Source organism: Pieris rapae, chromosome 24 (genome assembly GCF_905147795.1).
Source record: "Pieris rapae chromosome 24, ilPieRapa1.1, whole genome shotgun sequence".
Taxonomy (NCBI): Eukaryota; Metazoa; Arthropoda; class Insecta; order Lepidoptera; family Pieridae; genus Pieris; species Pieris rapae.
The window spans coordinates 4884049-4903965 of NC_059532.1; the positions used below are offsets into that span (position 1 = coordinate 4884049).

Genomic DNA, 19917 nt, shown 5'->3' on the forward strand with positions numbered 1-19917 from the left:
AAAAATTATCGTAAAAGTCAGGAAAATGGATAAAATACTTTTAAAAATCATATAAAACGTGCAATAATGTATGTAGGAAATGATTTATAGTTTAAATCTTGTAAACTTGTGTTTTTTAAATTGAAAAAATAATAATTCAAATTAATTGTTCGACGTATGGCAAGACTTGAGCTGGGAGTAGACGTCGGACGAGGGCAATTCGAGTGTCATGAACGTGCCAACATTTCGAATTTATATTGAACAACAGTAATAACCAATGAAAGGATTGCGCCATGAAGCAACGGCATGTGATCCTAATAAAACAATAAGCCAACAGATGGCACTAACACTAAAAACTGTAATTATTATTGGGCTTTCTGTGTAATCATCAAATTTTTCATGAGAACGGAAATTATCGTACAATTACGATAATTATCGTACAGTTGTGAACACTGATACTGCATAGAGCTACGTGATTTAATCTGCTTAGCTGTACATAAAGAATGAAGCAACAATATATAGCAGATCTCTCAGTCTTTTATCTCATTCACTCACTCACATTCCATATTATAAGATTTAAAAGACATGCTAAGACCTAACAAAACGAGTCGTTCGGATATATCACTCGTTTTTTGATATCATAAGTGTAATGCATGCCTCCAAAAGGACAGAGTATGTGAAACTCAGTGAGTCTGAGAGTATCAGCAAAATTTACTAACACTATCTCGTAAAGTTCCATCTCGACTGAACCCTTTTATGTTTTATGTTTAAGTTGATGGGCCTCTATTAATTATTATTATTATTTAATTATTATTTAATGGTAAAGCGGAAAACCACCTCTCAGAACAAAGACCTGTAGCGGATCGTAGATACACACTAAAAATGTACATTACTATATACTAATAATATATTGTGTAATATTTTCTATAAGATTTTGATGTATGTGACAACATAGGACACTAAGAAAACTTTTAGGACGAGTGAATATATATATATATTTTCCCTGGAGCGTTTTCTATAAGAATATAAATTAATTACTGTTGTTTGTGAATAATAAACCAATTAACAAAGATAAAAATTTATAACAAAATAGAACATCCCATAGACCTATCCAAAAGCCTGTCGAAATAATATATTTATATGAAGCCTGTATGATTTTTATTAGTAATATTTTAAATTTTGGCATTAGTTACGCCAGCCAAAAGTGATTTGGTCCCCTCTAGTTTGGGGACCAGTTAAAAATATATTAGTATAGATAATAATCATTACAATTTTAGAGCGCTAACTTTTAAATTTATCTGTAGATATTATATAACTTGCGGTAAACTTAAGGGTGCGTCCACATCTGGTGAATGCCCTGCGCAACTCATGCAAGGCTTGTAAGAGGTGCGCACTCAGTTCTCGCGCTTACAGTTCCGTTTACTGACTCAGTACTTTCGAAGATGTCAGACGACACTAGTGCTTTTAAAAGCACTCAATATTATATTAAAATAATTGCTTTAGCTATTACATTACTGATTCAAAGGAGAAAAAGAGACAACGGCGGTGGCTGCAAAATCCTATTTTCAATACAAAACAGAATATAAGAGCGGAGTTTAAAAATGTACCAAAAAATGCCAGACTGAAAGGATACCAAAAGAAACTTAATTAATTTTACGGAGCCCAAATTATACCAATTTCGTACTGAATATACTAAAAACGGTCACACTGCCTCCAATAATCAGAAACCAACTAAGCGGGTAAATTAGGGACGCGGTTTGAGGTGCGGGCGGAAGGAAGACGCCAGCCGCTAGTTGCTCGCAAACTGCTCGCGAGCACATTCGCGACGTATTCGCCTGATGTGGACGCACCCTAGCATTCTCCCGCCGTGACGTCGTTTATACGCATCAGAAAAGACCCGTTTCCCAAACGTCTATAATGACTGTATCATAAACATAATCTTAACGTAACCTGCTGTACTTAGGTCATTGCCGTTTGTGTTACCAGCTTATAATTTCTTACTGTTATTAAATAGTTTCGGGTTTATTTTGATGGTACTTTTTACTTAATTTATTAAATTTTATAGATGCTAATGATTACATAAATAAATAAAATCTGCGTTTAATGCACAAGACAATATAACTTATACTTACTTAAATTATAACTTGATGTTCCGTAAAAATGTTACCGTCATGCGCCTATAGAAGTTTCACTTTTATAGGTTCTTTATTTTAGCGAATTAATTTTATATGACAACGATCAACTTTGACTTTGTTAAAAGTTGTAACTAGGTGAAACGCATGAATTTCATCACGAGAACATCACATCACGAGACGCAGTATGCGTTCTGACCCTCTAACGCGTGTATTGGTCGCACCTATATTCCGTCACATTTATTTTTATATACGTCATCGTGTGTTTGGTTTTTATTTTCGTTACGAAATTTCTTATTTCGGTAGCCGCATTTCAGGCCCGCGATAAAATTTATGCAATAGCTTATAAATTATTCAGAGTACATATTGCTAATAATATAAATAATTAAAAATAATGTGAAATACAAAGAAATAACGAAAACACTTTTTCAACTGATTGAAGCTATATATTATTATAAACTTATAATAATTTTATACAATTTGGTGACCACGCACGCTGTAAAGCACTCGAAACGTCGGGAAAAAAATTAAAATTATGTATAATAATTGTGAGTTTAAACATCGCTTCAATTAGTAGAAAAACTGTTTTCTTCAAATATCAATAAATAAATAAATAAAATATAATATCATGCATGCCTATTCATATGTGGCGGATTTTTGTAATTTATGTAACTTATTGTAAGACTATTCTGGCAAATAAACGATTTGATTTGATTTGATTTGAATATGGTCAAGATAAAATTATTGTACCTGGTATCACTGTTTAGTGTTTACTTGTTTTAGTGCGCTCGGCGTATCCAAGCTGAGATCTCGTTTCTTAATATTAGAATGCTAAGATAACTAGTCAATATTTGAAATTAGTGTTTTAAGTTCTAACTTATAAGTGCACTATGTTTTGGGTTTATTTATGTTATTTAATTTTACGTAAGTAAATTTATTGTCTTATTAGTAACGTATTATTCTTGATTCTATGTTTTCATCGTCGTTGTCGTTGTTTGTTGAATTGTCAAAATGATATTTTCTTTGTACGTTAAGTACAGACCATTCTAAAACATTTATAATTCTTAACATTAATTCTAGTATATAGTGGTTATTTATGTAAAGATCACATATTCTCATGGTGATATTCAAACATGATGATTAATATGATTTACGGTCGTAAACATATTGATTAGGATACTTAAATTTTGACAACCTGATCCCATAGTTTGCGTAAAATCTCGATTTGGAACGTAACATTTAATATATGATGTCATTTAACGAATTGCACATCTGTGCTTTTATTAATATTCCTTACATTTCTACTTAGAATTTATAAAACTTTGAGAGTTTCCTTCGCCGTTCGGAGAAATGCTAATTGGTCATACAAAAATCTATTAGTGTCACCGGAATATACGATCATAGTTATAAAATCAGTAAAATAATGATGGCTAATTCAATCAAATTATCAAAATCTTTTCGATTGAATCTGTAATTACGTTTTGATTGTCGTGGTATGCTAATTGTAAATTTGTGGTTTATACGTGTTTACAACATCGACTATCATAACAGGAAAATTGACGAAGCTAATTCCGAGAATCTTTAAGGTTAATTAATAACAATATTATTTTTTTATTATCGTTAATTTACCGATTTTTTATTTTGTTTCGGTTTTAGAACCATTTGTATTCCTAATTTATTAATTTCCTTTAATCCAATTAAGCAGACATTTATATTCTTAAATATGTCTGCCTAATTGCCCAAAAGTCTTTTGTTGGGCCGTGGGGTTCAGGGGCACAGGCGCTAGTCAAAGATGGTGCCTGGTAGATAGTTCCACAGACCCAGAGATCGCTAAATGAATAAGTTTCGCAATACAGTGAGATAATGCCGCATAAAAAGTACACTTTCACAGGGTCCGATTTTTTTTTTTTAATTTTTAATTATTATTATTACTCTGTATGTACGGTAAATACGGTATATTTGATTGTCACATTACAAAATTGTTTTTTTTACATCATAAACTGATATACGAACGAGATCCATATCATCAACCATCAGACAGCCTAATTTTAGTCTACTAGGCTCATTGTGATACGTATTTTTGATGCCCAAATTATGCCCGCCAAATGCTAAATTCGTACCTGCTTATATAGAAGAGAAGAAATCTATTAGGTATGAGGGTGTGCAATTATTTAATCAATTAACATCTCAAATTCGCAATATTGGAGTGTTTGACAAATTCAAAAAGGCATTAAAGATGCATGTTAGAATGAACATAGCTGACTAAAATTGTTACGGCTAATGGCGACGTCTATCTCGCTCGTATATAATATATACATATTAATATTAAGTTTCTCATGTAAATAAATATTTCTGTTTTGTAATGAGAAATAAAGTTCTTTAAACATTAATATAACGAATTTTAGACGGTAGGTACAGCTTCGGCAAAATAAACTTGCTCGACAAGTATTAATTTGTTTAAATGATAAGCGATAAAAGTTCATTTTATCATTTTTGAAGTTATATTTCTTTGGGCGTGTTAGAGAAAAATTAGGAGATAATTCTTACGAAGCGCGCGCAGATCACACAAAAAAACCGACGTACCCGCACACCGTCATATATCTATTTTATATAGTCAACATTTTAGTTTTTTGTGATATATAAGTATACTTTATTTCACTAGATAAAAAGTTATAATGAACCTTTCAATGTATTTAATACCATTTTTCTATTATAAGTGTCGTTTTATCTACAGTAACTAAAATGTATTTAATTTTAATCACCAATATAATAAAAGCATTAGACACAAATTGTAGTACTGGAATAGATGGAATCAACTCTAAAACCATAAATCAATGATATCTCTGGATCTGCTTTAATAAGCTGCTGCATAAAGGTGAATTTCTGGATTCTCTTAAGAAAGCTAAAGTTACTCCTATCTATAAATCAGGCGGTAAAACCGACCCCGGCAATTACAGACTACTATCCATTCTATCTTCAATATCCAAAATATTAGAAAAAAATATTTATTCACGACTTGATATTTACTTATAAACTAATAATTTTATTTTAAAAAGCCAATAAACGGTTTTAAATCAAAGAGCAGCAATTTATCAGCTACAGCCGATCTCATAATTTTTTTATGCCAAAGAAGTATAACTTCTAAGGCGTGTACATAAGTACACACACTCTTTTTAACTATAAGTTTAGAAAATTGTATATTTTTGTATAAGCGTGTTATTTCTCTATAATATAGAATAAATATTGTAGGAGATATTCAGATGGCCTTAATTTCACCTTGCAGACTCTTCTTATTAATTATTATTACTCATTTTCCTTATTATTACGGCTTATAATGAGAAAAATTAATAAATTCTACACTTTTACATAATATTGTTTTTAACGATGCGGGTTTTCCTTGACATAATCACGGTGTAATTTAACATTTGCTCTATTAAATAATAAATAAGCACTTAATTAAACAGTTGTATGTATAATTATAACTGAGTTCGTAGGTTCGAATCCCGTCTGTATGGCAAATCGAATTTCTTTGTATCTAATATGATGAAGGAAAAGATCGTGGGAAAACCGGCTTGCAGTTAACGGCGTGTACAGGAGGCTGATCACCGACTTGAATATTAGATTGACTAATGATTATGAAACAGATTCAGAAAATTGTTTCATGGCCCAGAGTCAAATAGTTGTAGTGCCACTGATTTATTATTATTAAACACAATTTGAAAGAGACGAAAGGGTGAACTTTATGAAGCGCTTTCGGACATTAATCGTAGGGGTAATCTAACGGCTCTCAACACATCTGCTCATAGTCTAGCTGACTGATTGCAAGATATATTAAGAAAAAAAATCGTAGGGGTAGGTGGGGGAAGCTCCGTCCTCCAACGAATCGAAAACACCCTGTTAATAATTCGTAAACAAGGTAGGGGGGGGGGGGGGGGCGTAACAATTCTCCTAATCCTATCCATTTTCACCTGATCAATAAGGAAATAATGACTTAATACAGTGAAATTGTTGCATTATATATTTTAATAAAATCCTTCAAGCATTCATAATAAAATATCTAATAAACTATTGATATTTTTAGCTACGTCAGCACGGATTTACGATAAAGGAATCATAAGCTCATGCAGGTAAAATATATTTTATTATTATTATTACTGGCTTTCCCACCGATCCTGTGCGTAATGTTGGGGAAAAAATCCTGGAATCGAGGACAGTCCAATTAGATGGACTGATGATCTAGAGAGAGTGGAAGGAAAGCATTGGATACGAAACACGGGAAACCGGTCGCACTGGATATTTAGGGAAGATGCCTTTGTCCAGCAGTAGTTCCCTGTTAGACCAATTCTTAAAAGGCCGGCAACCCACTCGCGGGCCCTCTGGCATTGAGAGTATCCATGGGCGGCGGTATCACTTAATATCAGGTGAGCCTCCTGCCCGTTTGCCCCCTGTTCTATTAAAAAAAGACCTAATCACTAAGGGCCCTTATAAATAAAATTGATCATGAAGTACCAATCAAATTCATATTTTACGAAGGCAATATTTTTTTGTATGTCTGCCAGGGTCAGTTTACGAAGTATGGAATCGACCTCCTATTGCTTAAAAATATTACTATAAAGGCCGGCATCGCACCCACTAATGAGTGGGCATGGGCGATAACTGCTTATGCACCTACCGAAGGCTGGTTCGATTCACTATACTATAAAAGATAAAATTGGTATTTCAGTATTGGCGAGTTCTCATGCAGCGATGGGGCATGTATAAGCTATGATCTGGCTTGTGATGGGAAAGGAGACTGTCTGGATGGCAGCGACGAAATCTCCTGTAGTGGATTATCGTAAGTATTTTAACCATTTTTGATGAATTTTATTTTAATTATACCTACTACTTTTGGGCTTTGGAGACAAATAGACCGAGAGATTGTATTGATATTTGATTGGAGAATAAGAATTTATTGCCAATTCTTCTCTTCCGTTCTACGCCCTTGATTTGAGAACTGGCAGCAAATGTAAAATTAGAAGCATTCAATGTATATTTCTTTTTGACGTTCATACAACATATGTACACTACATTATGTTACCTACATGAATAAATGATTTTGAATTTGAAATAACGACTGTTAATTTTTTTCTATTGTTAGAGCAGTTTTCTACAAACGTAGAATAAGGCGAAAGATAAAATTGACAAAAAAAATGTAATCTTTGTTACGCCAAAAAAGTAACTTTTAACACGTCTAAAAAAATGTGTAAGAAATAAATTAAAAAGAAAACAAAAAAGTGGCTGAAAAAAGAGTAAAATAAGAAGAATTTAATATATATTTCTTTTTTTGACGTTCATAAGTGTACATTGTGTTACCTATCTAAATAATTTTTTACTTTGACTACACACACGTCTATTTTAGAACAGTGCCAATCCGGCAGGAGGCTTATCTGATGTTGCGTGATCCCCGCCGCCCATGGACACTCATATTGCCAGAAAGTCCTCCCATCTTATATAAGGAATAAAAAATTGACAAATTAAATGTTAAAAAAAGGTTTTCTAGATTCTTTAGGATGGCAGGTGATTCCCATCCTGGCGAACGCCTTAATGGGTAGCTAGCACTTGATTTAATTATTTAATATAGTTCTCATTGAGAGCTTTACAATTATAGGGGTTATTCAGTACGATTGGTCTTTAGCATCAAAATAGTATTCACTTTCGGCGATTACCTCTTCATCAGCGCAAAATTTATTTCCAGTCAATTGTCAGCAAGGCTAAATCTGGAGATTTCCTTTACATTAAGACGTCTTCTAGCAGCCTATATATAAATAATTGTATATTTCAGACCTGACTTCAAAGATGATTTGATTTTGCATCGCACTCGGAGACAGTCGACGTCATGCAGGTGAGTCTTCGCCAGTCTCATATATATATATATAAATATGATTCGTTGTCTTGCACACACGTCTTACATACAAAAATAAATATCTAACAATGTTAATCATTCTCGATTCCACTTGAACACATAAAAAAAATCATAGAAATCTGTTTAGCTGTTTAGGAGTTTCATTACGAACATATGTACAGTAGAGACCAGCGGTTTATTTGTTATTTAGATAAATAACCTAGTTACTGACTGCAGCGCCATCTGCCGGGCTGATTGGTCTAAACCATCCAGGTGCCAGCCATTGGTAAAAAAATGTATGCGTGTACATAGTGTATATACGTAAGAAGTGAAATGTCTTTCTTCGAAAAATGATCTACTATATGCAACATTACAGAAATTGATTAAATATAGTTAAATTAGAGAATTTCTAAATTATCTTTATTCTATATTTTTTAATTAAAAAGAAACTAAATATAAATTCTGAAATATATTTTTTATAAATAAATTTTAACAGAATTAGAATTTGATTCATATAATTATTACTATCATTGTTATCGTTATTACATATTTTTGTTATTAATGGCTTCGAATCTCTTCGAATCAAACGTGACAAGAAAAAAATGGCGCGTAACGGAAAAATGTGACGGTAATTTTTTTCTAACGCCGATAAAAAAGTTTCACTTCAGAAAAATCGGTCCAGCCGTTTAAGTGGAGTTCAGTGACATACGCACGTACAGTAGAATTATACCTATAAAGTAGATAGTGGAGTGTTTTAATAATATGTTTTAGGGCCAGTTTCACAATGTATGGATGTCAAATAGCTATGCAACACATAAATTATTCGAAAGATAAAAGTTCCAAATAAGATACTCCGAATTTTATGACGTATAGCGCTATCTGACAGTCGTGAAACGAAAAAATACTATTTATCCTACCAATAAGTAATAAATAGCTTATTTGGAACTTATCCGGACATTGTGAAACAGGCCCTTAGTGAAAAAGATTTAATAATGTTAAGTGTGATCTTATCCGAAAAACAGTCTCAAATACCTGAATAAATTATCCAGTTCAAAACTTTTTCTATACGACCCCGAAGTTAAATACTCAAAGAGAAATATTCCTTCTTTTTGACGAACATTAAAATAGATGCCCGTTACGTTCATTGTACACTTGCGCCACATCTATCTATCTCTCTTCCATTCAATTGGCCTATGCGTCCGAATATTTACTCCTTTGTGTACAAAATAGTTATAATACATTAAAAGTGATTAAATTTTATTTATAAATGCAATCATTTCATAAATGTTTTGTTATGACGTCACGTTAAAGTATCGTCCGTAAACCGAGTTTACAGACAACCATCTCTTTTTTTTGTGAAAGAATTGTTGAAATAATTAGTTTTGGAGTTTATAAAAACTCTAGGAGTCTAGTCCCTCAAAGTTTTTCGTACACAAACCATAAATAAAATAAACAATTCCAGGCGGAATCAATGGCAGTGTCGCGACGGCAACTGCATAGGCCTGGATGGCAAGTGTGATGGTGTCACCGACTGCCCAGATGGAAGCGACGAGACCTTCCCATTGTGTAGGAATACTCCGTAAGTACTGTTTATTGGTGAACAAATTTTAACTGGTGAATTTAACTAACTCTTACACGATGTTCAAATAAATGAAACACTTTGTTTTAAGCTAAGTGTCTTCAATGACTTATACCTTTTTTGTTTTTATTTTTTTTTTAAAATACAATTTATTTATTGGATCACAATACTAATATTTTTGTACAGTTTTTACTATATTGTTACGCTACACAGTAATAATATAAAATAAAAATCAATAAAAATAAAATGCACCAACTAAAATCGATCGGTGTAAGGAACATTTATTTCGTAATCCTACAGCTAACATAAAATATTGTATCTAACAAAAACAAATTATACGAAAGATGGAATACATAATACAAATGGGTTCAAACATTAATGAAATAAATCAATAAAAATAAGTTAACATTTAAACTAAGTAATACCTAATTCGGTTGTATTATGTGTTTGTGTCTAAATGAAATGATATTGAATAAATGACATTAAAAAAATGTGAGCTGTCACAGGACGCCTGGCAGATGTGAAACATCGACATTATTTTGTAAAAGTAATATGCAGAAAAGAACAGATTGTGATAGAAACTAAATATGTCATAATGATAAAATCAAATATTACGATTTTTATTCCAGATAACGATGACTATTTTGAATAAACATTATTTTCATTAAATATTTTTAATGTGAAATTTACTACTGCATTTAGACTGTATATCATAAAGCGTGGCGACGCGTCGCCACGGCATGCGTCGTCACGCCAGAAATCGGTTTTACGTGCGGCTATAGATGTTTCACGGCAATAATAACACGATTTCCGGTGAAAATTTCAGATGTCAGAGCAACTGGTTTCGTTGTACGTACGGCGCGTGCGTGGACGGCACAGCTGCGTGTAACGGAGCGAAGGAATGCGCAGACGAATCTGATGAATTGCTGCCACGGTGTCGGAATGAGACTGAGGAGATTCGGTATGCACTTGCTGAATTTTACTATGACGCTGTACTGTAAAGAACGGTTCGGTGGCTTAATCTTCTCTTTAAAGATGGTCCTTCATCTCCACGTTATTATATCTTTACACATAGAATTATATATATATTGCACAGAGTTTTGACATTTTTCATGGTTCGCTGGCCTCAGCTAAGAGTAGAATTAGGACTCAGTACCAATAATTTCTTTTCTTGTTTGTAGTGTTTTAATTCTTTATAGCTATTATTTTTAGATTTTTGTTTGTTTTTTGTTTTGACACTTTATTGTATTTACTAAATTTCGCTGGTCGTGTCCACATGTTCTAGGGACTTTCGTATGTCTATGTATATCTATGTATATCTTGTTATTCGTATTTTCGTATGTAAGTTGATGTTGACATGTGTTTGTCCTAATTTTGTGGTCCAATAAAAAGAAAATAATAATAATAATAATAATTCTATAATTTCAATACATTATATATATATGTACAATGTATAATATCTATATCACTATCATCACTAAGTCTACATAGTATAAAACAAAGTCGCTTTCTCTGTCCCTATGTCCCTTTGTATGCTTAAATCTTTGAAATTACGCAACGGATTTTGATGCGGTTTTTTTTAATAGATAGAGTGATTCAAGAGGAAGGTTTATATGTATAATAACATCCATTAAATAGTGGAGAAGTACTATTATTTTTTAGGTTTCTAATGTGATGTCGTAAATAATTAAATTTTTTCCGCTTACATTGCAAACGCAGGCTGAACCCTACGAGTTTTATCAAAATAATGTATTCTTCTTAATTGTCAACCGTACCTTCGGCACCAGTTGAGTACTTCTGTCTATACAAATTGTGTTAACGCTATATAAAAACCAGTATATATACATTTCAGAGGCCAATTCCGTTGCGACGACGGGCAGCTAATACCCGCGGCCGACCACTGCGACGGCACGGCCAACTGTAAAGACAATTCGGACGAGACCGTCCGCAGCTGTGCGGGTAACAAATGCCCCGGGTACGCTTTTCAATGCGCGTATGGAGCTTGCGTCGACGAGGGATCGAATTGTGATGGGGTAAGGATTTTTATACTTGGCTATTCATTGTTAGTGAATCAAAATTTGAGTGAAAGTTTTGTGTATAGGATTTTACATCAGTCGGGAACGCCAAACTTATCTGTATTTCATTGAAAGTATTCTGTGAATTGTGCCCATTATTCTGTGAATTAATACCATTATTCTGTGAATTACTACTATTATTCTGTGAATTACTACCATTATTCTGTGAATTATGACCCTTATTCTGTGAATTTCTACTATTATTCTGTGGATTACTACCATTATTCTGTGAATTACAACCATTATTCTGTGAATTACTACTATTATTCTGTGGATTACTACCATTATTCTGTGAATTACAACCATTATTCTGTGAATTATGACCCTTATTCTGTGAATTACTACTATTATTCTGTGGATTACTACCATTATTCTGTGAATTACAACCATTATTCTGTGAATTACTACTATTATTCTGTGGATTACTACCATTATTCTGTGAATTACAACCATTATTCTGTGAATTATGACCCTTATTCTGTGAATTACTACTATTATTCTGTGGATTACTACCATTATTCTGTGAATTAATACCATTATTCTGTGAATTACTACTATTATTCTGTGGATTACTACCATTATTCTGTGAATTACAACCATTATTCTGTGAATTACAACCATTATTCTGTGAATTACTACTATTATTCTGTGGATTACTACCATTATTCTGTGAATTACAACCATTATTCTGTGAATTATGACCCTTATTCTGTGAATTACTACTATTATTCTGTGGATTACTACCATTATTCTGTGAATTACAACCATTATTCTGTGAATTACTACTATTATTCTGTGGATTACTACCATTATTCTGTGAATTACAACCATTATTCTGTGAATTATGACCCTTATTCTGTGAATTACTACTATTATTCTGTGGATTACTACCATTATTCTGTGAATTAATACCATTATTCTGTGAATTACTACTATTATTCTGTGGATTACTACCATTATTCTGTGAATTACAACCATTATTCTGTGAATTACAACCATTATTCTGTGAATTACTACTATTATTCTGTGGATTACTACCATTATTCTGTGAATTACAACCATTATTCTGTGAATTATGACCCTTATTCTGTGAATTACTACTATTATTCTGTGGATTACTACCATTATTCTGTGAATTACAACCATTATTCTGTGAATTACTACTATTATTCTGTGGATTACTACCATTATTCTGTGAATTACAACCATTATTCTGTGAATTATGACCCTTATTCTGTGAATTACTACTATTATTCTGTGGATTACTACCATTATTCTGTGAATTAATACCATTATTCTGTGAATTACTACTATTATTCTGTGGATTACTACCATTATTCTGTGAATTACAACCATTATTCTGTGAATTGTAACCATAATTCTTTGAATCATGCCCAAAAGTTACTGCATTAAGGTGCAATTCAAGTATTACAACAATTATTTACTTTTTTACACATATTACCCACGCATTGTCTATGCTTGCAACAAAATGTACTTTAACACTCATCATTTTACCAAAATCTGTCCAGCCGTTTGGGTGAGTTTATTAACGTCACGCACACTACAGAGCGATATTTTAAAATCAGGCTCAAATTACAGGTACAGCAGTGTGCGGACGGATCTGACGAATCAGATGAATTGTGCAATAGAATCGCCGCTCCCACTACGAGACCTCCGTACGTACAGACTATTTTAAAATAGTTTAATAACAACCCCCAGGTGGGGCTACTACCCTGGCTTGGCTTGTCTTCTGCCTAACAAGTCCACTTTTGGTCTAAGACCGCTACCCTCTCGATGATTACCCTTTACATCGAAGAGTGAGTGTCAAATGCGCTCATAGAAAGTACATTGGTGCAGAGTTGGGGATCGAACCTACAACCTCAAGGATGAGTATCTCAATAAAAACAAAAATATCTGATAACCGAATCCACTACTGGAAATATTTTTGAAATACCCACATTTTTTGCAAGGAACTTGAAGTAGATTTTTATATGAATTTTCAGGATGGGTACCGGAAATTGCATCGTCCCGCCTTCTCCCCCTAACGGAGTATACTCAGTGGTGGGGCAGCCTTCGGCTCGTCCCGGCCAACGGTTCAAAGCTCTCAACCTGAACGTTACCTGCAATTGGGGCTTCCGGGTCAAAGGGAAGAGCACCGTGCTGTGCTTCGATGGCTCATGGGCTGATGACCTTCCGGAGTGTATTCGTAAGTATTTATATCTTTATTGTGATTTTATAATGTATCCCCGAGCCATTAGCACTTTCACTACTAGTGTAGTTTTCATAAAATAATAAAATTATTTTCTTGTTAACTTCAGAGTTCTGCCGTCTGAACCCCCACGAGAGCGTGGAATATCGCTGCGTGTTGTCTGGAGAGCAGGAGGGCACAAAGCCCTGCAACCTATACGAGCCGTCGGGCACCGTCGTCCGTCCCGAGTGCAGGAAACCAAACTACTATTCGCCCTCTGTGTTGCCCCTCATGCGGTGCATCGAAGGAAGCTGGGACACCATCGTCATCTGCCAACCAGGTTTGGCCAGAAATGGAACTAATATCACTGTCATTATCAGGGACAAAGTCGAATTATACGTATCGAGCTTTCAGTATGCGAGTGCGTTTCAAAATAGTGGGGATAAGTCACAGAGTAGTGGTCATATTTCAGTAAATATTGGTCACAATTCACTGAACATTGGTCATAATTCAGTGAATAGTGCCCACAATTCAGTGAATAGTGGTCATAATTCAGTAAATAGTGCTGACAATTCAATAAATAGTAGTGATAATTCAGTGAATAGTGGTCACGATTCACAGAATAAAGGGGATACGTCACAGAACACTTTAAATGAAATACAGAATAATTGGGTGTTCCCGACCGATGTAATTATCCCATTAGATAGCACAAATTACTCATTAAGTAACACAAATATTACAAATGAAAATGGCGGTCAAAACAGCATTTTCACAACTAATAAACCTAATGACTTAGAAAGCACAAAACGAGGACCGGATTATGACATAGATTATGCTGATTGGAGAATGGGTTCCTCAAAAAAAAAACATAAAAATAATAATATTAATATATATTTGACCTCAAATCATTCTGATGTGTATGTGCATGCGCCGGAGTCGGCAATCGTGTTTGTTTAAAATTATATTAATAAATAATATTTCCAACAAAGTTGGCGATTTAAGTTTAATGAATACTCACATATTAAATAATATATTTTCTAAGTTCTTCACTTTTAACATTAGTATACAATTAAAAATAATACTTAGTCGTAAGTGTGGCCAACGTCAAAAATGTATTGAGTTTTGACGAAAGTTGCTGACGCTACTAAATACGGGCAAATACATAAAATTACAATTAGCGGGTATATAATATATTACTTTAAACATATTTGTTCCTATAATGACTGCTGTGTTCCTAATTAATACTCTTTTCTCATTACGTTTACGTTTTGGCGGGAATTCGCTATTTGACACCTGTCATGGCTTTATATCACAAGTTGTCAGTAAAATAAAATAAGGTTTGACATAACTAAAAAATTGTACCATAGACAATTTTTTTTGCTCGAAGCGATGCTCTGTTTCATGTAGGGACAGTAAAGTTTCTAAAGACGCAATTTGGAGTCCACTTAGATTCAGAATCCGAATAGTGACATATCTCGTGAGGCAAAATCCTAAACAGTTTTTACGTGCAGAAGACATAATGGTTTTGCTTATGAATAATACCCTAAAATATGCGTCTAAAGCTAAATAGGATATTTTCTATGAATTGAACCGTGGCTGGTTTTATATTAAAGTATACATATATTGAAATATTTTGTATTGACGTGACAACATCTACTAAAACGATAAACGTGACGCTCACGGTCCCGTGACGCTCACTGTCCCGTTATACTCATTGTACGCATGTGAAGTACCCACTTGCGTAATTGTTGATTGGCTTATGCGCCCGAGGATCGTCACTCCTTTGTAACAATACAAAATTAAATGAATTTTACTCATAAAAGTATGCAATCATTACATCAATGTTTTGTTATGAGGTTGTCACGTTAAACTATCGTCCGTTAACCGATTTGTACAGAAAACCAATTTTTATAACAAATTTATTACCGAAACAAATCTATTCGAAAAACTGTAAGCATTTGGAGCTTTGCCAAATTATCTTTTTTGTTACGTTGACAACACTGGTTCATCGATATAGTTCCACAACCAATTATCTTGATAATTAATAATAACACTTAAATATCTATGATAAACAACTATTTCGCATAACCATGGCGGTTGTCATTCCGCACAGATTACAAGAATATAGATTTAGTTTAAATTGACGTGTTCTTTTCGAATGTCAACTTTGACAGTTTGGTAATCGCGCACCATATTATAAATATGGCGCCAAATTCAAAGCAATACATATCTACTTATCTTCTCATATTAAAATACATATACCAAAGAGAAATCCATAAAATAGACAATCTATACCTAATATACTCTTTCGTCTCCTTTCATTGTGTTAACGCTATGCAGAGAGACAATTTAATTAAGTTTTCTTCTGTATATACATTTTGTAATATTGTTATTTTTGAACTTATATACTCAAAACAAAATCCTTCCGAAAAACTATCCAGATATAATTAACTTTAAGACAAAAAAATTGTATGTATTAAGAGAATGGATGATAATAAAATATTTTTATTTATTTATTTTTTGTTTTATTTACCCTATCCTCCATCCTCTTAATGCTCTTAATAGATAGTTATAAAAGCTAAGAAAAAAATACAGTTTTGAATTGTAGTCAATTGTCATATATTTTATTATTTATTATTATATTGTATTGTAAATGTAATAGTGGCTTCAATATGAGACTCTCACATCTCTCAGGGGTAGGTTCGGTTCCCGGCTGTGCAACAAGAGACTTTATATCTATCTCCACATATAACCAGAATATACACTTATAAAACGTCAATAAAGAAATAATGCTTCTAATTTTATATTTACTGCCAGTTCTCAAGCCAAGGGTGTACAACGGAAGAGAACTGCCAATAAACTCTCTGCTACTCTTTTCTTCGCCAAGCTTTTTGTTTTACACAATGTTTGTTAGGAGCTGCAACCATTACACTATATTCCACATGACATTTTTAAGTAATTATCCATAATAATAAAATAAACAAGATATAAACAACGGGAAAAGAAAACAATGCAACGCTTGCCTTAGACTCAAAAAGTCGAATGCGTGACAGGCACAGCAGGCTAATCATCTACTTACCTTTTAAATTGACAAATGGTCATGAAACAGAATATATATTTTAACAGTTTATACTATGACAGTTTTCTCAGCTCTATAGAATTTATTGTAAGTTCGCAGGATTCTGTAACAGACAGAATCCTCTTAAAGTTAATTAAAAAGAAGTCAATCGGCTTAACACGAATATCCTTCCAGAGTGTGGTACGACCACTCCTACTGGGGTGGATTTAGCGATTGGTGGGTTGCCGGCTCAACGCGGTGAGCTACCGTGGCATGCAGGCATTTTCAGCAAACACTACACTCCATTCAAGCAGATTTGCGGTGGCTCGCTGGTCAGCACCACTGTGATTATTTCTGGTAAGTTTAGCCCATACACGCTGAAAATATAGATACCCCCCCCCCCCTTTAAGGCAGTTTTTCCACTGAAGTATTTCCGAACCAATTCCACTTAGCGACCTTCAAGAAAAGAGCGTATAATTTATTTAAAGGCCCTCGACGCACTTGCGAGCCTTCTGGCAATGTGAGAGACTATGGGCGGCGGTATCACTTAATATTATCTAGATAAGCATCTGGCCCCTTTGCCTATTTAAAAAAAATCGAAATTTACGTTGACAATTGTGTTATTCTATGATATGCTAATTGTCATTTCAGCTGCTCACTGTTTCTGGGACGATCTGACCAAGAAGCAGCCAGCCAACAAATACGCCGTGGCAGTTGGAAAGCTGTATCGGCCATGGAATGATAAAATGGATAGAGACGCCCAGAAATCTGATGTAAGCATTTATTGAAGTAATTTGTACTTTTTTGTCTATTAATCAAGGTCCGGCTGAAGTGATATGGCAAGTATAAGTTTACAATAAAACATAGCATCAATCCCGTAAAAGTGAAAAGTGTTTTCTTTAAATGTGTATAAGCTATGTTAATAAAAGACAATACTAAATATGTCATATTTTTACGTCACACAATGTTGGCACATTACATTGCGATAATTTTAGAAATATTAAAATCATATAATTTTGTACATGGCAACAATATCAAAAATTCGAATGCATTTTTAAAGTGAAACTTCTTTAAGCGTAGGAGAAAAAAAATTACGGAACGTCATGAAGATGTGTTGCGTTTCTGTCAAAGATAAGGAAGAGAGAAATAGAGAGAGAGTGAGATAGGGAGATTGAGAAAGAATACACGCTATTGGTTGAAGTATTCGTTTAGTTGCAGTAAACGCAGATTTTTTATTTATTTAACATTAGCATGTATTCAGTGTACATATAGATATAGAAATATATTGAGTGATCATATACTGGTACATGATCATCTATTGGGGCTTTTACATTAGTAATAATTAATTTACAAAGAAGTTTCAAGTTACATGTGTACAGAGGTTCTTTATTTTTATTTCCAGGTCCGATCGATAGAAATTCCGGTCCGCTTCCAGGGCTCGGCTGCCAATTTCCAAGAAGACATTGCCGTGGTGATACTGACGGTAGCCATTCAGTATAAGACCTACGTGAGACCTGTCTGCCTAAGTTTTGACTACAATTTCGACAAGCGGCAGCTCAGTGACGGGAAACTTGGAAAGGTAATTATATTAAAGTTTACCACATCATATACATATAATCTACAGTATATAGATTACAAGTTATAATACATATATAGATTTATTGACAGTAGTAAATATATTTCTTGTTCCTTCAGATCGCTGGCTGGGGCCTCACAGGTGAAAACGGCAAGCCATCCCCGACCCTCCAGGTGGTACAGTTGCCTTACGTGGATTTGAATAGGTGCATCGCTGCATCTCCGCCTGGATTTAGAGAGTACATCAGCAGTGACAAATTCTGCGCAGGGTATACTAATGGTGAGTTATGCCCCATGCCCCATCAATATTTCTCCGTCTATCGTGTGTTCTATATATGGTTTTTAACCGACTTGTTCCCCATGGCCAATGCCAAATTGCATAATTGTCAAAAAATGTGCTGTAGCTATTGTTCTGTAAATACATAATATAGAATCTAATTGTGCCCCATGGCCCATGCAACCAATAATATATTACTGTATAAATAGCGATATAGTAATTTTCTATTGCAAGTTTTGTTTGTATAAGATTTGAATTCTATGTTCTTTCCCATGGCCCACTAATTATTTTATTCTTTATAAATAATACTTTCTTTGTGACAACATTGCAAATTTTGTTCCTCATATGGGATTGATTTCTGCCCCATGACCCATATCTCATGTCACTATAGACTAATTTTCTTTCTCTTACTTCTTTCACTATAGTCTATTCTATAGTCTCTGTTCTCCCCCAGGAACTACTCTCTGCAAGGGAGACAGTGGCGGTGGATTGGCCTTCCCCGACTGGGAAATGGGAGTTGAACGGTTTTATCTCCGAGGGATTGTATCAACTGCGCCGACTAACGAAGACCTCTGTAACGCACGCACTTACGTCACATTCACACAGATTATCAAACACGAACATTTTATTAAGGAGTTTTTACAATAAATCTATTTTAACGATTTTTTCTTTTATTCAACCAATTTATATTGAAAATTGAAATCTGTTTTGAAAAAATACACAAGTTCAACTTCTTTAATTTTGGGATATCATAAAATAAATTAAAAGTTAAGTACAATATTAAACCGAGTAGGATAACTATTTACTTGTTTAATTACGTCTTAAGTCTTGCTCATAATAATTACGTTGGTATTTAATAAAAATCAAAACGTAGCGCGTCGAAATTAACTATGCACAGATTAAAATATAGCAATGTCAACATATAATTTGTATTTTGACGTTACAACGTCTTATAATTCGATGGAGCCGGCTGCACGCACGAAAAAAGATGACTTATGCGACGTTACCTTCCTCTGAGGCGATCCAATTAAGGCTTGAAGTGCAAGCGAGAGCGCGGAACGAACGACAAAGAGGCACAGTCGGCCTCCGCGTTCGGCAGCGTTTGTTCGTTAAAATATTGACATAACTGTATTTATGTGTAAAAAATAATGTAACTTGATTAATTCAATTGTG

At 33.8% G+C, this 19917-nt stretch overlaps 1 protein-coding gene across 1 annotated transcript; it reads left to right on the plus strand.

Moving 5' to 3' along the window:
- Nucleotides 1–2876: 2876 nt before the first annotated feature.
- Nucleotides 2877–19406, plus strand: LOC111003782 (modular serine protease). Its single transcript, XM_045633706.1, has 15 exons — nt 2877–3035; nt 6193–6238; nt 6835–6945; nt 7933–7992; nt 9455–9571; nt 10398–10532; nt 11424–11604; nt 13246–13322; nt 13650–13852; nt 13965–14174; nt 17088–17249; nt 17544–17665; nt 18295–18471; nt 18588–18747; nt 19199–19406. Exons 1-15 carry the CDS (start codon nt 3002–3004, stop codon nt 19390–19392), a joined length of 1989 nt encoding a protein of 662 aa, XP_045489662.1. The 5' UTR covers nt 2877–3001; the 3' UTR covers nt 19393–19406.
- Nucleotides 19407–19917: the final 511 nt, after the last annotated feature.